The 21,714-nt window shown below is 38.6% G+C and overlaps 1 protein-coding gene across 8 annotated transcripts in view; it reads right to left on the reverse strand.

Annotated features, from left to right (window-relative positions):
- Positions 1–21,714, reverse strand: part of LOC134792827 (phosphatase and actin regulator 4) — a 91,805-nt gene that overhangs the window by 15,225 nt on the left and 54,866 nt on the right. For 7 of the 8 annotated variants that reach the window (XM_063764221.1, XM_063764220.1, XM_063764218.1 and 4 more), the window contains 2 exons: positions 3,038–3,148; positions 905–1,072 (listed from right to left, as the gene is read on the reverse strand). In XM_063764221.1, coding sequence (XP_063620291.1) covers positions 905–1,072; positions 3,038–3,148 — 279 coding nt within the window. The remainder of the gene's footprint in view (positions 1–904; positions 1,073–3,037; positions 3,149–21,714) is intronic. The other variant, XM_063764219.1, reaches the window with a different exon arrangement.

The raw sequence follows: 21,714 nt of genomic DNA on the forward strand, positions 1-21,714 counted from the left end.
ATATGTCATATCTATAATTTTATTAAGTATCTATTTATCAGATTACAATTTAGTTCACAGATGTTGGTTGTTCCCTGTGAGGAATAAGCGAGTAGTAGAGGTAGACCATTAAGTTTATCAAATAGTGACACAATTTGTACTTTTTTTTGTAAAGCTAATACGAGAAGAGAAATTACAGGTACTACTGCAATTGACTGCGTTATAATTCGACTGTACGTAGATAATTAGTCTGAATTTTATGTGTCGTATTCATTAGATGTCTAGACCAATGCTTTTGAAGGACACCTAATTGTTAGGAATAATATATGCCAGTCACCAGTCAAACTAAACCAACTACGGACCGTAAAAAGCTAAGAAACGAAACAAAAGAAATAAAGTCACTCAATCACGTCAATCAATCGGTAATCCTGGCAGTGATGTGGATTTCATTGCCGCGCTCGGTCAAAGGACCAAAACTATATTCATTGGGAAAAATATTGGTTTTCTTTTGAAATCAAATAGAGTTAAACCAAGAAAAGTCTGCAGAGATTTTGACAGCACACGCAGTGCTGTGTTATTTTAAACCTCAAACTTCTATGAAATGATGACGTATAAATAACACTGGCACTGCGTGTGCTGTCAAAATCTCTGCAGACTTTTCTTGGTCTAACTCTATGTACATACTTTGGTATACAAGTTTTTAGTAATATTAAGATAAAAAATGCTTAAAAACAGACACCAGGCTACTAAGACTAGATTGCCGTTTTACTGTCATCTCCTCGCCGTCGTCGAGCGCCGTTTTGTCGTGATCAGTCATTTTTTGCGCGTATGCCAAACAGAGTAACCTTACAGTCCTCACGCGTTTGGGCCCGATCTCCGACAGCGGGAGCTCGGACAGTACTATTGTCACTGTATGGATACGTACAGTCCTCGTGCGTATGCTGCTGGTGCTGGTGATGGTGGCGTGTGGGGCTGGGCGAGCTGAACATGGGCGGCGGCGGGATGGGCCCGATCTCCGACAGCGCGATCGGCGGCTCCGGCAGCTCGGACAGCACTAGTTGTTCGTCGCCGCCGGGCTCCCCGTAACCGCCTACTGGAACGATAACAGTAACCATTAACCCATAGTGATTAACTACAGAACTTACAGAAGATTCTCTCGCCTAATAATTGAAATCTACTACTACTTTAGTTTTGCTCTGAATGCGCTTACACTACTTGCTACAGATGGAAGCACACTATCACCTGGGGGCAGATTTTTGAATTTCGAGTGCTCGATTTCGTCACTCGAAAATCTGAGGAAAACGGCGAAATGCTATTTTTGAAATACGAGCGATATAAATTAGGAATCTAGTGGTATTGATCACTCGTTTTCAATTCCGGCAGGTATTGTGCATTTTAATGTTTTGCTAAGCCGGGCACTCAGTAAGCTTTCGACTTTATTAGCTTAATGCATTTTTAGGTGATTTAAAGCTAAACTCCTTTTATAGATAACACACCCGCTCCATTGCCTCGAGACCCCGAGAGCTCGTGCGTAGCGTTGTCTTAAAAATAGAAGGTCAAGATCCCGTAGATAAGCTAGCGCTAATTTAGCGAAAAAGATAACCTTTTGGAAATTAAGCACCCAATAGCCAGCTTATTTATTTTCACAATCCGTACGAATAGGTATGCTTGTGTGAAAATCTCATTAATGAGGGGTTTGCTTATTTGCAATACCTACCTACGTGTAATTTTCTCCTAAAAGCCTGAACGCCACTAGTGACGGCACTACACACTACAAATGAGTACCTAAATACGGCAATGAATACATTTCAATTGCCACTTTAACTTGTGGGTAAATCCCAACAATGATTTTATTGCACTATTGAGATACCGAGTTTATTATCGCCTCGGTCCATTAACAGCTCTTAGTTATGACCAAAGGTGACGGTGTTCGGAACCCAAAACAGAATTCCACGTAGTTCATGAATTGTTAGGTATAAATCATCCAGTTATGCCATAAGGCACATACTTGGTTCAGTTAGCGATATTTCTGCCGTAGTATAACCTCCCGTAGTATATCCTAAAGATTTACTACTCGACTTTCATTGTAGGCTCACCATGCAGCGCAAAGCAGTTTGTATGAAACGTCTTGTCGTTGAAGTCAGTAACAGAAGTCAAGAATGTAATGGAAAAAATTATCACCATCTAAATTGTCTAGAAAATAAATTCCGCGCTGTTTCATTTGTGCTGACTAACTATAGGTACAATACACAATACAATATATATACCTACAAAGAGAAACTGGCAACGTGCGTTAAATACTGTTACGCTTATTTGTTTAAAACAATAAACTTTTGAAATATATGTACATATATGCTGTTCTCATGCGCGGTGACGAACATTGTAACCGTACTATCCCACTACGTTACGTTACGCCACGATTTTTGGCTAACAATCAGCTTTAGGTACATCCGTCTGCCCAGATTGGTGAATCACACAAACATTGTCTGGCAATTATTAGATAATGGCTTTTTTGTGGCCCGTATTGAGTGGCCGTTTTCACAGCGACATACTGAATAAAACACCTAACAATATACTTACGAATAAAAATGTGGGAGACTTGTCCTTCAGAGTTTGCTGAGACTTGACAAGGGCAAATCGATTGATTAATGATACCTAATATATGGCTAACGAAAGTTGAACCAAGCAAATTCAATGACCTACGAGGCAGCACTATTGATCAAGACGTATGTGGGTTGTAACAAAATTAAATTCCCGTGTTTGATTATATTCGATAGCTAGACCAAACAGGTACGTATACAAAAAACGCTACATAAATTATAGTGCAGCTACAGTGCATTTTACACACAGATGGTAGATTTTATTTTAATACCAAGTACTTAAATATTTTTTTCAATAAGTAGGTACACAGCGTTGAGCCTATGTCTACAAAGTAAAAATAAATCAAGGTATTTTCCTTTACCAGTACCTACCTACAACTTACGAACAATCACCGCAATGAGAGTCAAATGAACGAAACTGTTTGATTCCTCAATTACAGGTACGACAAGGTACTGACCTACGTCTCCTTGATAACATATCCGCCGCGTGTGCTTGCCTGCTGTCAAGGAGTTCGGACGCTCGGGCCTCATCAGCTCGCCGCCATTTTCCAATTTGTCTTTCTTTGGTTCTGTAAACAAAATAAACAAACATTGTATAATAGGAAACATAAGCAGTTCTGTTATCAATTTTCATCATGTTGCTTTTGGCACTTGGCTTGAAGTGAAGTAGGTAAACACGGAATAATACTGAACAACAAACGTAGGGCTGGCAGTATTTATATCTAAATTGCTTCTTACAGAACCGAATCGTAAATTTTGTATCGATACTCTATCACGATCGTAACTAGAGAAAATGGTAGAATACAAAAGATCGATTTACGACGTTTTTATGTTTATGCTGTGATTTTCACTAAAAGCCTGTGTTTACGGTTCTCGGCGCGGATATAGTAGGCAATCACTTTCCGGGGTTAAGGGTGGCAAGATCCGTTAACTTTAAAACAAACTTTAAAATTGTAATCGAAAGCGCGTCATGGGACAAATATGAAATCATGAATCGAATTACGTTCATCTAACATTTGGTTTGTGAGACGGTAAATCTTACTCAGGTATGTAGTCTGTAGGTAATTTGAGGAGTGGTTTTTCAAAAGGGCTTATTCTCTCTTATTGCTTTAAGTGCAACAGAGTCATGGGACAAAAAGTCGTTTGAAAAGACAGTCCTCATTCTGCAGCATAGTCTAATAAAACATGGTCTTCTCTTCCCAGAGTGACACAAGCCTACGTCACAATAACATTGCCACTTTATATAGCGCTATCGCATATTATCATATAGCGCTGTCGCATGATGACGTAGGCTTGTGTCAGTCACGTGACCACGAAAAGACGGGAAGAGAGTACCAGGCGGAGTATATTATTATACCATGTTCTGCAGTAACAGAAATGTACGAAATAAAAAAAATGTCATGGAGGTGGATAATGTGGGTATGCTCGTGCTAAAATTAGGAGACATGCGCGCTGGCGGCACGCGTTTCCATTCATCGCGGCGCCCACCGCGCGTCCTTGGCCGCGCTATGGGAACGCAATTGACGCATCCCGCGACATAAAATTAACCGACTGACGAGAAACAAATAACAATCAATGTCAGTATCAGTCAGTTGGCAGAATTTTAGAGAGGATCAAATATGCCTTGTATTAGTATGTATTATGTATAAAATCAACAATATTATAAAGCAGCAGACAAGTAATAGTCTACATACACGCGTGTTTAGTGCGTGACATCAGGGGCATTTAACCGTCGTACGAAAGTATGTTAAATTGTTTTCAGTTTTTTTTTTATTTATGATTTTTGAGATGATGATGATGATGAGATGATGAGTTTAACAAAGGCATTTAGTCTACTGTGACACAGGAAAAAACCGGATTTTTGCAGTCCTTGCCCGGAAAGCAATTGACGCATCCCGCGACGCAAAATTAACCAACCGACGAAAAAATAATTTCGCGCCGACGTCGCCTACGCGAAAACGAAACTATGATTGATCAATAATTATATTTGGTACCCACACAATCCATCATACTCACTGCCTTGGCCTACTTCGTGAGAATATTTAGTAAACACAGCTTTGTTATTAAGATTTGATAGTGAGTGATATATCTCTGTGCTGGAATTTTCCCTTTATCAAAAGGGAAAATTCCAAGTAGGTACGTGAACAGTTGACACAAAGTTCACTTTAAGCAAATTGTAAATTAAACCAATCTCATGTTAAATATTTAAAATTAGACTTTGTAAAAATTTAACTCCTCTTATAAACTTTTATTCCATTTGACATAAATAAAAAAAAAAATCAATTGCAGGTTTGCTCGAACCAACATTATCATGAAATCCACAATACGTATGGTTTGAATAATAATTATATAAGTTTACTCAACCAAAAAGATTATGAAGTTATCAATAGTGAAAGCGAACGCCAATTAATTCTTAGTGACAAGTCAATATGCTTTTACAGGAAAAGAGAAATTAGAATACTTATGAACTATTATCAACATCAGCAATTAACGAACGATTGGCTTGAAAAGAGCCCCAATTCAATTTAAATTATCACAGTTACGTAACCTCAAAGTCATTAATTTCTCGCCCTATAAAATCCAATTAGTCATCATTATTAAAGGGACGAAGCATCCAAGATAAACAACTGAAAATGGCGGATGTTATTTTACGGCTTTCAATATCAATAGGACCAGAGGCCTGTTGACGTACAATAACCCTCAATCATTGTAAGCGTTAAGTTATACAAGGACGCCGGTGTTTATTCAACAGGCTGGAGGGAGTGGGGGTTGGTGCGCGAGCGCGCTGACTTGTTCGCACGCGTGGCTCAGCGCCGATCGATCCCGCCGCCCTTGGCCGAGCACCCTGACAGTTCCGGGGACGTCGCTCGCTGCAATCTTACGTAACCACAACACCCTATCCCGTACGTGTGACTTTTGAAGGACCTCTGCGGATTCAAGGTTTTCCGCTTTCCGCAATGCCGAGGGCGCGGCGCTGTATAGTTAGTTACCTGCGAGGAAAACACTCTGAATTTTATGATTTTTCAATAAAGTCGTGTATTATCGTGTACCTACTATAAATATTTACCATGATAACAAAACGTTGTGGTTTGTTGACTCTTAGGTAGGTGTTGAAACTAAAAACGGTTTGTTTACCAGAAACATAAGTTTTAGTCGTGTTAATTACATAATATTAGTTGTACGGTGAGTCGAAGAGTGATGGGTGATGTAATTAGGTAGAAATGCGGACGGCGCGTAGGACCTGTCGCCAGTAGTCCAGTAATAGACGCAATGTCAAGAGTACGATACGCTAGGTGGAACATTCTCTGCACACATTCCTCAAGCAGCGTGAGCGTGAACCCAGGGCTGTTATTCCCATAGTTACCGAGTGCATCATCTCAAGCACTAATATAAGTATGCTCTTTGAAGACGCACAATTCTCGCGGAGCTGTATCACTCTTATGCTGGTTTGCCAAATACGATTTTCTCGGGAGTCACATCCCACGAGCTCGTTAAATACATCTACCGTGACAAACGCAGAAAACATCAATGACGCGACAACACGAGCGCGTCGTCTTCTTAATAAACACTCTAATTTAATGTCGAAAACAGTTTTCTGGATTCGTCAATGCCGTACTTGAGGAATTCAATTTGAAGCTACATTTGGACTTATGCCATAAATAACTAAACATGTACTTCAGAACTCTCTGTAAAACGATAGAGCGATGAAATAAGAAATGATAAAGTAGAGTTTTTCCTCATGAAATACCCTTTTAAGTATTCCATGCTATTAACAACGCCTCTGGGGAAATTAACGACCACCTAATGAAAGTGATCAAGGATCATAATTTATTATGTTCTACTCACACACGAGTTCACCAGTAACTATGTCAAACACTCTTTTACATACGCATTGTTCTAAATACCAACATAAAGGCTTAAATAATTTATCAAAAAGTTATGTGAATGTTTCAGGCGAAAGATAAATTGTTTTAATGGATTAAATTGGGTCGCGTTGACACGAAACCGAGAGATTATTTCACTGGAATGAGGTGGATAAGAAACATTCGTGACATAGACACACAACTCGCACGTGGGCGGGCGACGATGCCCGGTAAACTAGACATTGCAGATGATTATCTTACGTCAATGTTTATTAAACTACGCAAATGTTAAAACAAATTCGAATGTAATCGCATAAACAGGTATGGTGCACGTGCTCACATTCAGGTGGGCAGGAGCATAATTGGCCATAAGCGATCTTTTGTTATAAAATAGTCCAAGTTTTAGTAAAGTTTTTAAAATAAAACCGCTCTACGTTTTACTTCTACTTTTACTATTTGTAACTTGTCAGTATTTATGTTATGTAACACCTCTGCGCGTAAAGTGGATATGTTTTTTTCATAGATCAGCTTTGAAGTAGTTTAGGAGCTATACGGAGTTTTGTACTTATGTTGTTGTAGAAGCGGCTGTTACGGAACCTGACACTACCGATTTTCTCAACTTGATATGACTTAGGGGCTACGGCTTAAGACTGATATTTAACTTTTAAATCCTGTATGCTTTTAACTTTCCTTCCTATATTTCAAATCAAAACAATAACGTATGTACTACCACTTATAAATAGCACTAGCCCTGTGTACCTACGTAACGTGACTCAGTACCACGTCGCAACATCTAATTTTAAAATGACCGATATTTTAAAAGAACTATAACTCATTGCTGACCCAATTATCCAGACATTGAAATGCACAATATAGTAAGAAAATACGTCAGTGCCAAACAAGTCAAGTGTTTAAAACCATATAATAATAGATATAGCAGTAAATAATGTAAGTCTTAATGTGGTTCAATGCAAATTGCCAAGACCTAACTTTCCCAACTCCACTTAGAACTTGGCATTCATAACGAGGAAATAAATTAGGTTCTTTTCTACTTGAGAGATTTCTTTTAGCAGATGTGAAAATAATTGAACGACAGCTGTTTCATTCCCATTGTTCTGATAATGAAATCGTTTTTCTCTTTAGAGATAAGCGGTGAAATGAGGAATTTGTGCAAAAAAAATCATTTAAGTACTTTACGGTTTACCTAATACCTACCTATTAAAACAACAATAAGTATTACAAATTTACAAAATAACAATTTAGAAAAAAGAATCATGAGAGTACAACAACTGCTTCCCTCTGTCACAGGTACCTACAAATATGTATATAAGCACTTAAATTATGACGGTAAATAATGATGACATCAATACTTATGCAAATTGGTAGAGGCGTAGCTGGAGTCGTTTTAACGCTCAATCGGACTTGCCCAATTTTAATACACTTCTACTTCTCATGATCAATTGTTCAGATATTTTAGTGTTAAAAGTGGAACGGATTAACATTACTAACATAAAATAGCGAGAACCCTTCTTCCGCGATCAGCCGGTGCGGAAGACAAGCGCGGCGGCAGGTCAAGGGCGGTGCGCGGCCGCGGCCGTCACTCGCTGCCAGAGGAAGCGGGCCTTTTCACCTGACTCACAGCTAGTATTCCAGCATTCTCAGCCGCTTTCATGGACAAACGGGCTTGGAATGGGATGCGGCTTCGGATAATAAGCTGAATTCTCGTCGTGTTTGAAATATTATTGTGATGTGTTTTGGGTTGCGAAATTGCGAATGTTATGTTAGTACCTAACGTTGTGGCTTGTTCCTACCTATTTCATAAACGTACAATTCACAGGCTAACTATATAGCGTTAACAAAGATGAATTAAAATTACGCTTTCGTAAATATGTCCAGATTAATCGAATTCCGTGGATTGTTTATTATCAACAGTTAGGTATATTTCGGTACGAATAATCGGAATAGCTTACAGAACAAAGTACCTGACAGAACTAACACTGGAAACAATCCAAATGGGCTTTAGATCTTAGTACTTGTAAAGCAAACTGTGGCAGCGCTCGGTTAAAAGCTGTTACATATATGTGATAATATCAAGTGAAGAGAAACTCAAAATAGACACACACACACAGTACATCCCTACAGAGTATTCATGACATACTTACCTAAGTATTTTAACTCCCATTGTTAACCTATTATAATATTTAAATTTTATTAAGTATAGTATAGTGAGACTCCACAGTCAAACAAAATGTAGTTTTGTGGAGCATTGTCCTTAACAAAAAAGTTGTAACTTATTGTGTAATAAATAAATAAATAAAAACATACATAACTCGTCATTATTTTATGATAGATATTTTATTTTATTATTTAGTGATATTTTATGATACAATAAGTCATCTCCGCTCTCCTTTGAACACTAATAATAATTAACCGATTTGCAAGACCGAAGTGATCCCATACCTAAGTGTTCCTTGAACAAAGTTTTGCACGGTACACTAAAAATTACAAAGAGTCGCGTAGGATCACCTTATAGTTCGTTTTTTTTTAGCATTAGAAATAAGGTAAACAATCTTGATGTCTTTTAATTGAAAAACACATTTTAAAAATAAGTTACGGCAAATATGTAACAATTATGAATCTAATACGATCATTTATATTGTTCTGCTTTCATAAGTAATAGTTACCGATTTTTTAAAAGCGTTTTTCAATTAAAAGACATGTCAATATAGCTTACCTTCTTTCAAGTTCTTTCTAATGCTAAAAAAAACGAACTATAGTTTCAGTCCATCTGATAGGTTGGACGGTTACTGATTTGCCGCTACTGACGTACCGTGACTACCGCGAGACTATTTTGTTTCATACCTATGTATAAATTATTACATCATAATACCTATAAATATTGTTTAAACTTTTACTCAAAAGTAAAATTTGCCAATTCCCACTCGGAAATAAATCTAGCTGCGCAATTTCACGGAATGTGGTGATTGACATTCAGGAGAGCAATTAAATGGCGTAGTTTGCACGACGCCGCACTCTCGGCACATAGTTGCGCGAGGCCACGCGACGGCACCTTCAGCTGTTATTTATCGGCGTACGCGCCGGTATGTTACAACCCGTCGTTTACTGGAATTCATCTCGCACCAATATAAGTTCTCACCATAACAAGAGTTTTGGGAGGATATGTGTAACGTGTGTTCGATATATGTAAACTATGCCTAAAAAGAGAGTGTACCTACTATAACTGGGTCGCCTGAACCACCAACTCGTTCGTTCTTAGCAAGGAATCGGAATGACACTCTTGAACTGCTAATTCTCATCTCAACACATCGGCAAATCTGTCTTCGTCGAACGAATAGTGTAATCTCGGTACCTATATGTAACGATTATGCGTGAGAAATCACACATGATCCCTTGAGACAAGTGCTCGTTAAGTGTTGAAAATAACGCAAGTCGGAGCACGCCATGTCTTAGCAAACATCCGTCTTTCTTTAGACGCATCTCCCTTTAGGTAGCTTTTCCAAAACGTTACAGAAAAAGTGTTATGAAAACTAATGTTACGCTCTGCATACCGAAATCCTAAAGCAAGGGTCAACTTGGGCATCGTGGTCGCTTTCTAAATACCGAACAATAACAAAATAGTGGCTTTTGTTTTAGAAAGCTAAGAGAGAAGTGTTACCACCGGGTAAATGGCGTGGTCACTTTTCTTTTGTTGCAAAAAAGATACCTTTTTGTTGCAATCCGCATTTCCACAGCATTTCTCGCTTTATCACGCAACCCCTAATAATTTTTAATCGCGTTAATTTTTACCTCGTGTTTTTTAATGTCGTATTGTAGTCATACAATGCTGACTATTCTAAGTAACCTACTCCAAATGATATTTTGATTCTACTAATATAGTATTAATTTATTAGCATAGGCTTTTGTTTTCATGCAACGATACCATATGATGAATTCATGTTTATAAGCTACAAAAAAGTAAGTATATGATTTTATGTCAGTTTTCCCCGAAAGGTTAACATTTACAATAGCATTAAAATTCAAGAGACTGTGGATTACTCTCCTTTCATTCCAACATTTCCTACCCGTTTAACATTTTCGGCAAAATAACAAGTAGAAGTGCTTTGAGTTACTTACTTAATATTTATGACGTCTCTCGAATTTCTACAGGTTTCTTATTTACCGACATATTAAGAAAATTTGTTTAAAATCTTACATATTCCTAGTTAGCCGTTTACTTTCACAACACCATCATTTTATTCTTTATTTTATATTGTATGTATGTTATTGTATGGACCTTAGATGCCTGAAAATAAATAATAATTATTTGATTTAATTATACGACTCACAGAGCTGGGCAAACCCCCACGGGCGAGAAAGAATATGCTACAGTCCCCGTGGCCCAGATTCTCATAATATCGATTACTTTCTGTCGCAGAATCACATCAGATAGAAGCTCGATTTTGCAAATTGACACTAAGTTGACTCGTAATTTCTTCTGCTGCTTTTCTGTTAGATATTTGTGGCAGATAGGTATAGTGTTTCTGATACACCAAAGGATGGGGAAAAAATTGTTTTTTTTTATTATTATTAATGTGTTGCAATTTATAATATTTTTTCAAGCATTCACATGTAAGTAAGCCTAAGTGTCAAGAGATTTTCGACAAATTGTGGCTTTCATCAGATGGTCCTTGTGATGCATCATGTGCACAAGGACCTTTCCATCAGAAAAAGGTCCTTGTGCACATGGAACATAAGCACAATTTGTATTTTTTATTTATTAAATGAACCCCATATTAACTACTTGATTAGGTAATTTAGGTATTTCACTACACGTTAATGTATTTGTCCTTTTTTATTGTGGGACGTACTTACCACATTATTACAATCTATAAATTGTAAATACAGATGTCAAGCACAATGAAAAAAACAACGATGATCAACTCTCCCCGCGTCTGTCTGTATGTGTGTTTGTATGTTCGCGATAAACTCAAAAACTACCGAACGGATTTTCATGCGGTTTTCACCTATCAATAGAGTGATTCTTAAGGAAGGATTAGGTGTATTTGTTAACCCGTGCGAAGCCGGGGCGGATCGCTAGTTATTAATAAAATTGCGTGTATTATTTTATTAATAAAGTTTCATCGCTATTTTCTATTCCATTGGGCATAACCATATCACATAACGTGCTTTAGAAAACTTTCCAACCAGCTGGGAAACTATTAGTATGTTGCGTCGTGATCCACGAAAGATCTACAGGCAGAATGGCTTGATCATTACGAGGGTTGGTCCGAAATTTGTTAGCTGCTCCCGCTCTACTAATGCGATTTGAATATTATTTAAGTATACCAATTATGAGTGATCTTCTAAAATCATTTTTTTTTTAATTATTCTTTTTATTAATTTTTTTAAAGATTCTGCTAATTGCAAATATTTTTTTTTAACATAGCAGACGGAACCTACAAAAACACACCGAAAACAGCTTTCAGTCAATAATACTTAGTAAAAAACTATTCGCATTAATTTAAATATTTTTCATGGTCATATTTAGCAACTTACTGAAATATCCTGAAATAACCGGTTAACCCCGGGTTAGTGGGATGGCGCAGTGGCGCTTAGTGAAATATCCCTCACTATGCATGGTATAAATACTGTTCAAATCTATGCGATTTGTACTCATGAGTAGAGCCTGAGCACCTAACAATTTTCGGACCAGCCCTCGTACTCTTATTTAATAATTTCAGCCATTATTGATTGAAGGAAAGTCAAACGAGTGCCACGGTACAAGGTAAGAACGGTCAAGTATTGTTGTAGTGATGATGAGAGCGTGACATTGACATTGCCGGCGTGTCGGCCGGCGAGCGTCCGGCAAGCGCGTGCGATAACAGCTTGTCAACCTGCTTGTTGCTGCTGTCAGAAGCTTACGTAGCATGCCAATGTTAAATGTAAGCAAAGATGAGTGATAGCGGCGGCAGTTTGAGTGATAAGGCTGATGGCTGTTATCGGTACCGTTGCGTGTAAAGAGCGCGAGGTTCGCGCATTGCCTGGGGACGGGCGACTTGCGGCGCATGTAGTAGTGGTCGTGGCGCTGCGGCGGCGGCGGAGGCACGAAGGGCGGCGGCGGCGGCAGGCGCGCGGGCCTCCGCCTCGCGCCGCCCGCGAAGGCGTCCATGGCGGCGAGCGTGCCGACGTCGCTCATCGTCGCGGCGTCGCGGCGCGCTCGCGGCTGGAAGACTGAACTGAACACTGCGGCCGCACGATCGTTACCCTGCCGCCCCCCGTCCTCACGCCGGCACCGCGCGCGCCCTTCGATCGCCGCCCGCCCTCAGCGCTGCCGGCCGCCCGCCCACGCGCTGACTCGCTTTGTTGTGAATTTTTAATTTATCGCCATTCATTTAGTGTTGGAGAAAGAATCAACAGTACGAGATCTTCAGGTTCAATGACCGCATTAGATTAATCAGAATGTTGAATAAGTAAACAATTTCGTTGAACAAATTGCTTGTATTATTCAACATCTCCATGAATGTATTATGATTAAATTCGAATTTTTAATGGCAGTATTAAATTATGTCAGATATAAAAAAAGTATAGCAATATTGTATCATATCACTGCAAAATACTTGCTATGCATCATGTTCCCGGATAGTTACCTTACTAAAATATGCAAACTAACTTTAGAAAGTGTCAAAACTTTATTATTCATAGTAATCGATCTCAGAGGATATACCTTGATGTTGACAACTATCAACAACTTTATAGATATCATTAATTGTACTGTACAGTTATGAAATACACGAATGCAAGTATTAAATCAACTTGCAGGGATGCACCTCAAGCATTCATTACCGGTTTCTGTTTGCTGGGTTTATTTTTATAGAGCGGTCTTGGTCAGGGCCCTCTACCTTTCAGGCTAGATAAGTTCAGATACCTTTTGTCTCATCATCTTCCTTGCGTTATCCCTGCTATTTGCCACGGCTCATGGGAGCCTGGGGTCCGCTTGGCAACTAATCCCAAGAACTGGCGTAGGCACTAGTTTTTACGAAAGCGATTGTCATCCGACCTTCCAACCTACAGGGTAAACTAAGCCTTATTAGGATTAGTCCGGTTTCATAACGATAATGTTTTCCATCACTGATGAAAAGTGACTGCTAAATATCAAATGATATTTCGTAGGTACATAAGTTCCGAAAAACTCATGGGTACGAGCCGGAGTTACCGCTAGGCTACCAGCGCTTTTTTTCTTTAATTTGATTGTATTAAAATAATTATTTGTTGTTGAATACCTACGCACTGACAGACGGAAAACGCAGTCTTAGTAAGGGTTCCAGTTGGCACCCTTCGGTTACGGAACTTTAAAAAGGTTATCTACAGTTCTTTAAAAACTACGAAAACGGGGGTTAGAAATCTGCTGTATCTGTAGAGTCCTATCACATTTCTGTGTGATATTTATCAGAGAAGTTATCCCAAATGTGAATCCAATAAGTTAAGGTAGTGTGCATCCGTAAAAAACACATTTTTTATGGATGCATTTTCCCTTAATTTTTTTAGGGTTCCGTACCCAAAGGGTAAAACAGGACCCTATTACTAAGACTCCGCTGTCCGTCCGTCCGTCCGTCCGTCCGTCCGTCCGTCCGTCCGTCCGTCTGTCACCAGGCTATATCTCGTGATCTAGACAGTTGAAATTTTCACAGATGATGTATTTCTGTTGCCGCTATAACAACAAATATTACTAAAAACAGAATAAAATAAATATTTAAGTGGGGCTCCCATACAACAAACGTGATTTTTGACTGAAGTTAAGCAACGTCGGGCGGGGTCAGTAATTGGATGGGTGACCGTTTTTATAGATAATGGTACGGAACCCTTCGTGTGCGAGTCCGACTCGCACTTGGCCGGTTTTTTTTTAACTGCAAAGAACTGGTATATAAACAAAGAATACAACTATATACGCGGGGGCGTATAGAAGTGCTGTAATTGCAAACTCCCACGTACCATCGCCCACACCGTTAACTGTACTATTGTACATCGGTGGACCTTATGCATTTTGTAATAAGGTCCACCGATGTACAGTTAGGAGCGTTGCTGTTTGTACATGCAGTTTCAGCTGCGCTCAGTTAGTATAGAGAGCTGCACTGTGACGTCAAAGGAGGTTGCACAGTTGTAGTTACCACAGATTATACATTGTTACCTACTTATTAAAAATAAAATGACAGTAAGTTTTTTTCAAAGGTAGAAAATAATATATAAAAAGTTTAAAAAGTAAGCAAAATGACAGATTGTTTAATTGTAGATTTACCTATCTAACATTTACCATAATTACCTGACGCCTTTCAAAGTCTTTCTTATTCAAATATAAATAATAAATATACCCCTTATGTAAACTTATGTAAAAAATATGATTGAAGTGTACAAACTGAAAATTGTATCATGATCGTTTTCAAAAAGTGCGAGATCAAGAATTAATACAGGTAAGTAAATAAGTTAATGTATATACCTAGTTAAAAATGTCTGTGGGTCGCTGTTTAAAAAACAATGGATAGGTACAATACAACGATATAAGCGTGGGCGGAAAAACTGCTGACATTTCAGCCTCTCGCATAATTGAAATTTAAGCTAGGTAGGTAACCAGACGTTAGAATTTTAGACGTTAGAAGTGTGTGTGTATTTAAGTATTTATATATTATATATATCGTTGTCTGAGTACCCATAACACAAGCTTCTTGAGCTTACTGTGGGACTTAGTCGATCTGTGTAAGAATTTCCTATAATATTTATTTATTTTTATAAGTCAGGGCTGGAGTCAGAAAATATATTATGAGTTTTTTATTAAAGGTCTGCTTATGTTTACTATTATTCAAGTGTACAGTCAGCAGCAGAAGTTGCTAAGCGGACGAGGTGTTCAAAATTACCTTGACACGCTCTTATTCTCTTAATAATAAAATCGCGTCAAGATCATTTTGAACACCTCGCCCGCTTAGCAACTTCTGCTGCTGACTGTACTTACGATACAGCCTCGGCGATGGGCTCCGGAAAGTCTAAAATTTAATATTAATGACCATAACACTAAGCAGTAAGTCAAATATTAAAACGATATCACAAAATCGTATCTCAGAAGTCTCAAAACCCTATTTAATTTCAGCTACGTTCATTCAACCATATGTAGTATTGCACTATGACGTCAGACTTCAGAGGAGTTATTACAAATGTATCGCACATGGATTACTTCTTTATTATTCATGGCGAGCGGGTTGGCTAACGCCGAACTCGATGCGGCTATAGACGCAATATTAATGTATAATCCACGTCATGAATGGGAATGGATTTCTAAAGCGTAGATTTACTTACAATGAATTTGAAGAATGATTTATAAAAAAATACGAAAAACAAATTACTGTTATCATGGTAATTCTTCCGGTTTAGTGCCATATATTTCTCTATTTGTCATCTTGTGCCATAATATTTCTCTAGGCGTCAGCTGTCCTAATCCTTTTTAGTCTCCAGAATGGTATTTTCTAGGTCATATTTATTAAATAAACTAGCGACCTGCCCCGGCTTTGCATGGGTTAACAAATTATACACCTAAACCTTCCTCAAGAATCACTCTATTGATAGGTGAAAACCGCATGAAAATCCGTTCAGTAGTTTTTGAGTTTAATGCGAACATAGGTACAAACACACAAACAGACAGACGCGGCGGGGGACGTTGTTTTATAAGGTGTAACGATATGTACCTCTGTTTCAATTTACCGTACTTCACAAATTAGGGTTTTGGCTTTCAGAATTTTTGATCTTAAATCTCTGAACAAGTTACATTAAGTCAAACCAGACTTTAAATACGTTACGATTCTCTTTGTACGGCTAACAAAAGGAATACGAAATTTGGAACAGAATGGCAAAGTAAAGACCTATTTCTGGCGATTGTTCCAATTCCCAATTCCATTTAATACATTATTTACAACGCGCAATAGGTACTTACGAATATCGACAGAGAAATTCCAAATCTGCTGCTTTAAATATGCTGTAGTACAATCGTTAGGAGGTATAACGCAATTCTATTTGAATAATGGTTTTATACTCCATAATATATTTACTTACTTTAGATTCATCGGGAGAACGGTTTATATTCATTGTTAGGTACATTTCTGTGTAGGTATCTTTGTCAATTACGGAAACAAGTAGATTTTTGGACTGCGAAACAATCGATCTTTATTTCAATGAATAAATAATCGTCACTTGGACATGCGAAGCAGTTAGCCGATGGATTTACGGTTATCTATCATAAAGCGTACCTATCTACTGCCTTGTTCTACTGTAGGTATATATTTTGCCTAATTCCAAGTGAAGCTGCAGATTAATCGTAGGCGCCAGTCGACAGTCACTTCTCCTCTCCTCGCCTCGATAACTTTAACGTCGTTAAAGTTTGCTCTGCTCCAAACTCATCTGCTTGCGTGAATCACATCGCCTGTATTTATGCTGTTCTCGACATAATATGATTTAATCTTTCATTACGTGTATCCAGGTTGTTTGGTTATCAGTTGGTAAATTCAGGAATGCACTTTGGTAACACAAAAGGTGTTTTGTTGTTTCGATTGTTAATAATCAGTTTTATACACATCTGACACAGTCCAGACTGAAGAAGGACTAGATTGAAGAAAAATCATCTTAGGGAAATACAATGTTTACTGCTAACCCTAAACTCCTAACCATGGCATTGTAGCCATCGCTGTCCCGCAATTCTCCTCTCCATAAACTTTCTCATGGTTATCATCATCATCATCATCATCATCATCAGGCTATATTAGTCCACTGCTGGACATAGCTCTCCCCTAAAGAGCGCCAGAGCGCCTGTCTTCAGCTTGCCGCATCCAGCATCCATATCTTACTAATCTCAAAAATCCATATCTTATCTTTTTTAGGCTGGCCATATCTTACGAAGAACCGACAACCGCTGAGGTAAACGTGTTCTTGAGTGGAGACCGCGACTCATAGTTATAATTTATATAAATTCGCAGAATTATGGTAGCAGACTGTACAAACGGGCAGCAACAGCACAGAGACCTACCAAAGCATGTAGTCCATGATAGAGACCGCTATGTGACTGACCCGTGCTGACTATTGCGTCAGGAGCCGACCGCGAAGCGGCGCGTGCATTACGGCGCACTCCGCCTCCAGTCACTCACCTCTTAGGCAGGCACAGCCCATGATGTAGCCCATCATAGAGACCCTCGGCGCCGGCGGCGGTGGCGGCAGGCGCCGGCCTCGGGGCGGCGCGCGCGACACGGCGCCCGCTCTCACCCGCCGCCTCTGACTCCACGCCCGCAGCCCGTCTCGCCCGCGCCCAGCGCTCGTGTACGACACAGCCACGGACTCATATTTAACATTTATTGCTTTGTTTTAATTCAGACTGTAGTTTGTAGACTGAGATTTAAAAAAAGTTTCAACAAATATCTTGCGGATCGCGGCCAATGGTCGATGTGACCACCCGCCGCCCGCGACCGACATTAGATGCTACCGCCCGAAACCAGCAACGGTTAAATGATCCCAATATGACTGAATGCAGTCTCTTTGAACCCTCGCTCATGACGATCTATGAGTGGCAAATGTGGCCCTTTGACTCGGCCCCAAAAAAACCGACCGCAATTGGGGAACAGCGAGACGAGACAAGGAAGACCGAGACAAGGAAGACCCATGGTATAATAATATACTCCGCCTGGTACTCCATTCCCGTCTTTTCTAGGTCACCTAACTGACACGGGCCTACGTCATCATGCGACAGCGCTATATGATAATATGCGATAGCGCTATATATAGCGGCCATGTTGTTGTGACGTAGGCCCGTGTCACTCTGGGAATGGAAGACCATGTTTTATTAGACTATGGGAAGACCGAGACAAGACGAGAGCAGTCTGTACACACTTGCTCTCGGCCTGTCTCGGGGTGTCTCGACGAGTGTGTACAGCCGACATAACAAAGTTGGGGATGTATGGTACGAAATTACGTGGTGCCTTCGTTACCAACTTTTAAACAGTCAATTTGCTGCTGACAGGTTAGACGACATAGTCACGAATAAACACCAGAATTTATACACAATTAGGACAATTTCGAAATAAGAAGTGGTGCAAGTGCTTCACACCAAGCACAAATGCCTATTTGTGATGTAGGATAGGTTCAATAAAAGAAGAACAACCGTTAAAGAAGGACATGTTACAAAAATCAACAGATTATTATTTTGAAAACTGGATTTGGACGTGGTATATATTTTGTACACATCACAGTAATTAAATTAAATGCATAGACGTGTATGTAGGCACATAATGATGAAATGTAAAGGTTGAGTTGAGGCGTGATTACTTAACAAATAACAAAACTTTTTACGGTAAGTTAACTCAACAACAACGGCATAATCACAAGATCTATAAGCTTATACCTGAATGTTGAACTGACGTCGGGAGACACCGTTTAATCAGATTGAAACTTTCCAAGTTAGTTATAATTACGTCTGGGCCCCGAGGTGATGCATTTACTCGACAGGCGCAGTCGCCAGCGACATCTGATGAGAAGTGTTAAATTACAAGACGGCTTGCTGACTCTCCGATGTAGGCTTTTGTAAGTCAATTAGCCTCCGCCTGCGACTTTTTCGTTTCAATTTAGAAATTTTCATTTTTCGACTGCGTAGAAGTTCTTTAAAAGGTAAAATTAAAAAAATCCACAGCACATTTGAAGAATATGCGTCATGTTTCAATCAATGGTTTAGTTTAGGCTGGGCATTGTCTGTCCGAATGTTTACTTGTTTTCTGGCATTTGAGTAAATAAATGCTGTGTTAATGGATGCATACATCATGAATGATGATTGTCTTTATGTAATAAAATGAAGGGTCAGTGAAAATCACTTCGACTCGCTGGATTAATCGTAGATATAAGGTAATTGCCTCGTCATGAGGCGAAATAATTATTATCTGTTATCCAGTTTGGCTATCTGTACTTGGAAGTGTAAATAATCAATTGAATTATCACTTTGTAAGATTACCTACGTTGCTAGAAGTTATATAATTGATATATAATAGATGATAAACATTTAATTAAAACGAAATAGCTTATTTAAAAACGCATAATCATTACCTAATCTTGGTTTGTCTGACTTATACGTTATGGATTTTAGCATATATAAAAGTGTTTTATATTTGTACTAGCGACCCGCCCCGGCTTCGCACGGCTTAGCAAATTATACACCTAAACCTTCCTCAAGAATCACTCTATTGGTAGGTGAAAACCGCATGAAAATCCGTTAAGTAGTTTTTGAGTTTATCGCGAACATACAAACACACAAACAGACAGGCGCGGCGGGGGACTTTGTTTTATAAGGTGTAGTGATTTACATAACCGATTTATACTACAATTCATTGTTTCCGACACAATCACTATTATGAAAAGTTATCATGTCAAGCTGTCATTTACATAACCCAACTAATAAATATTGTGTGGACAATACAACAATAAAGCAAGATAAATATGTAGCTTTCTTGCTCTGCTATGTTAAAACCTAACAATCGATTATTGTAACATGCAGTCGTTATTGTAATATGGATACCGTCAATCACACGCATGATTTCACTAATTGTTTATGCGTAGCCTAGAAAATAATTGTAAGATAGATTTACGACCAATTAACTAACCTGCAACTGTTTACATTAATAACGACTACTAACAACTTTTTAATGAGGTGTTACCTACATCCACTTACTAAAACACATTTCTAACGAGATCGTTATGGTTTCAAAGATTTCTACTGAAATATCAAACCGCTGAAAACGAATAAAAGGTTAGGGTCCTTTACTAAAATACTTAGGGAGTAACCTTAATCTCAATCCCTTGGCAACAGTCTTGTTTTGAAAGTACTTCGAACGAATTAGAAGGGAAAAAGCATTCCCAATGGCGGGTGATTAAAATATAGACTTCATGGGACAATATTGCCTTTACAGTCATGAAGCAAAAACACACATCTACCGATAAAGTCATTATTATTTATAGTCAGACCACTAAAAAGTTGAGACTGCACTTTAAATGAAACCCTGCGGCGTTCATTCGGATTGAATAAACCCTAACTTACAGGCCTATTCGGATTTCGAGATAATTACAAGATCTTGAGACGATTTAGAGATCAACTAGATCTACATTAGATATCGACTAGATGTGACTTGGATTTCTAAGTCATAACTTGTCGAAATCGTTCAAGAGGACCTCCAGAATCGCGGAAACGTCAAATTTGACATATCTATCTTACAAATATCTTTTCATATCTCATGCTCTGAAAGTGGGTCGTTGTTGTTCTAAAAGGTGCGCAGAAAGTGATACGTTTATGCTCTAGCGCAGAAAAGTGGTGTACTCCTCTGCGTCCCCGTCCCACGAACAACTGGATGGAAACAAAATGGAAAAATAGTGTCTTTATTTCCTCGCCTGGAACAATTGGTAATTGTTTAATTTTACTAATCCCACGTTGATCCTTTTTTTTATAAAAAATGATGTAAGTAAATTGTTAAAAACAAATTATTCTTGATTTCTTTCGTTGAATTCTATTTACTCGATTTCATAAGGCGGGAACCAAAAGGAATACACCAAAAATATTTTTTTAAACCTTACACTTGCGTAAATGAGCAAAGGCAGAATCTTATACAGCCACAGTTAAACGTTTGTACGATATTAAATTGGTTTTTAAAGTTATTTAGCACTATATTCATGAAATAAAATTAAATACAAGATAAGAATTTCTTATATTATTAATTAAATTGTTATTTAATATTTAAAATACTTTTATTATGTTATTACGTGGTGCGGCGCACCAAGATCGCGGTGCGGTCCGGTAGTCTGTTGCGGGTTTTAGAACGAAAAAGTATAAAATTAAAAAGTAAGAGGCAATCCCGCTGATTTTCAATATTTTCATACTATAATGAACAAATCATTTTAAAATTACTGCAGTTTGTTAATAAATGAGTGTTTTCGTAAATATTGCAATCTAAATGATTTTTGCTAGGGGGCTGTCCATAAATTACGTCATCGATTTTTGTCAATTTTGGACCCCCCCCCCCCCTAAAATCATCCAAAAATCATGCTTCGAATGACCCCGTTTCCTCCTACGTCGTGCTACCGTCATCCGATGTCCAGACCCCCCCCCCCCCTAATTTGAAATGACGTAATTTATGAATAGCCCCTAGGGGTTATTAATCTTCACACATGTAAAGTCTCCGATTGCAAGTAAGTCATAAGGAAAAAAATCATGG

This window comes from Cydia splendana, chromosome 8 (genome assembly GCF_910591565.1).
Source record: "Cydia splendana chromosome 8, ilCydSple1.2, whole genome shotgun sequence".
Lineage (NCBI taxonomy): Eukaryota > Metazoa > Arthropoda > Insecta > Lepidoptera > Tortricidae > Cydia > Cydia splendana.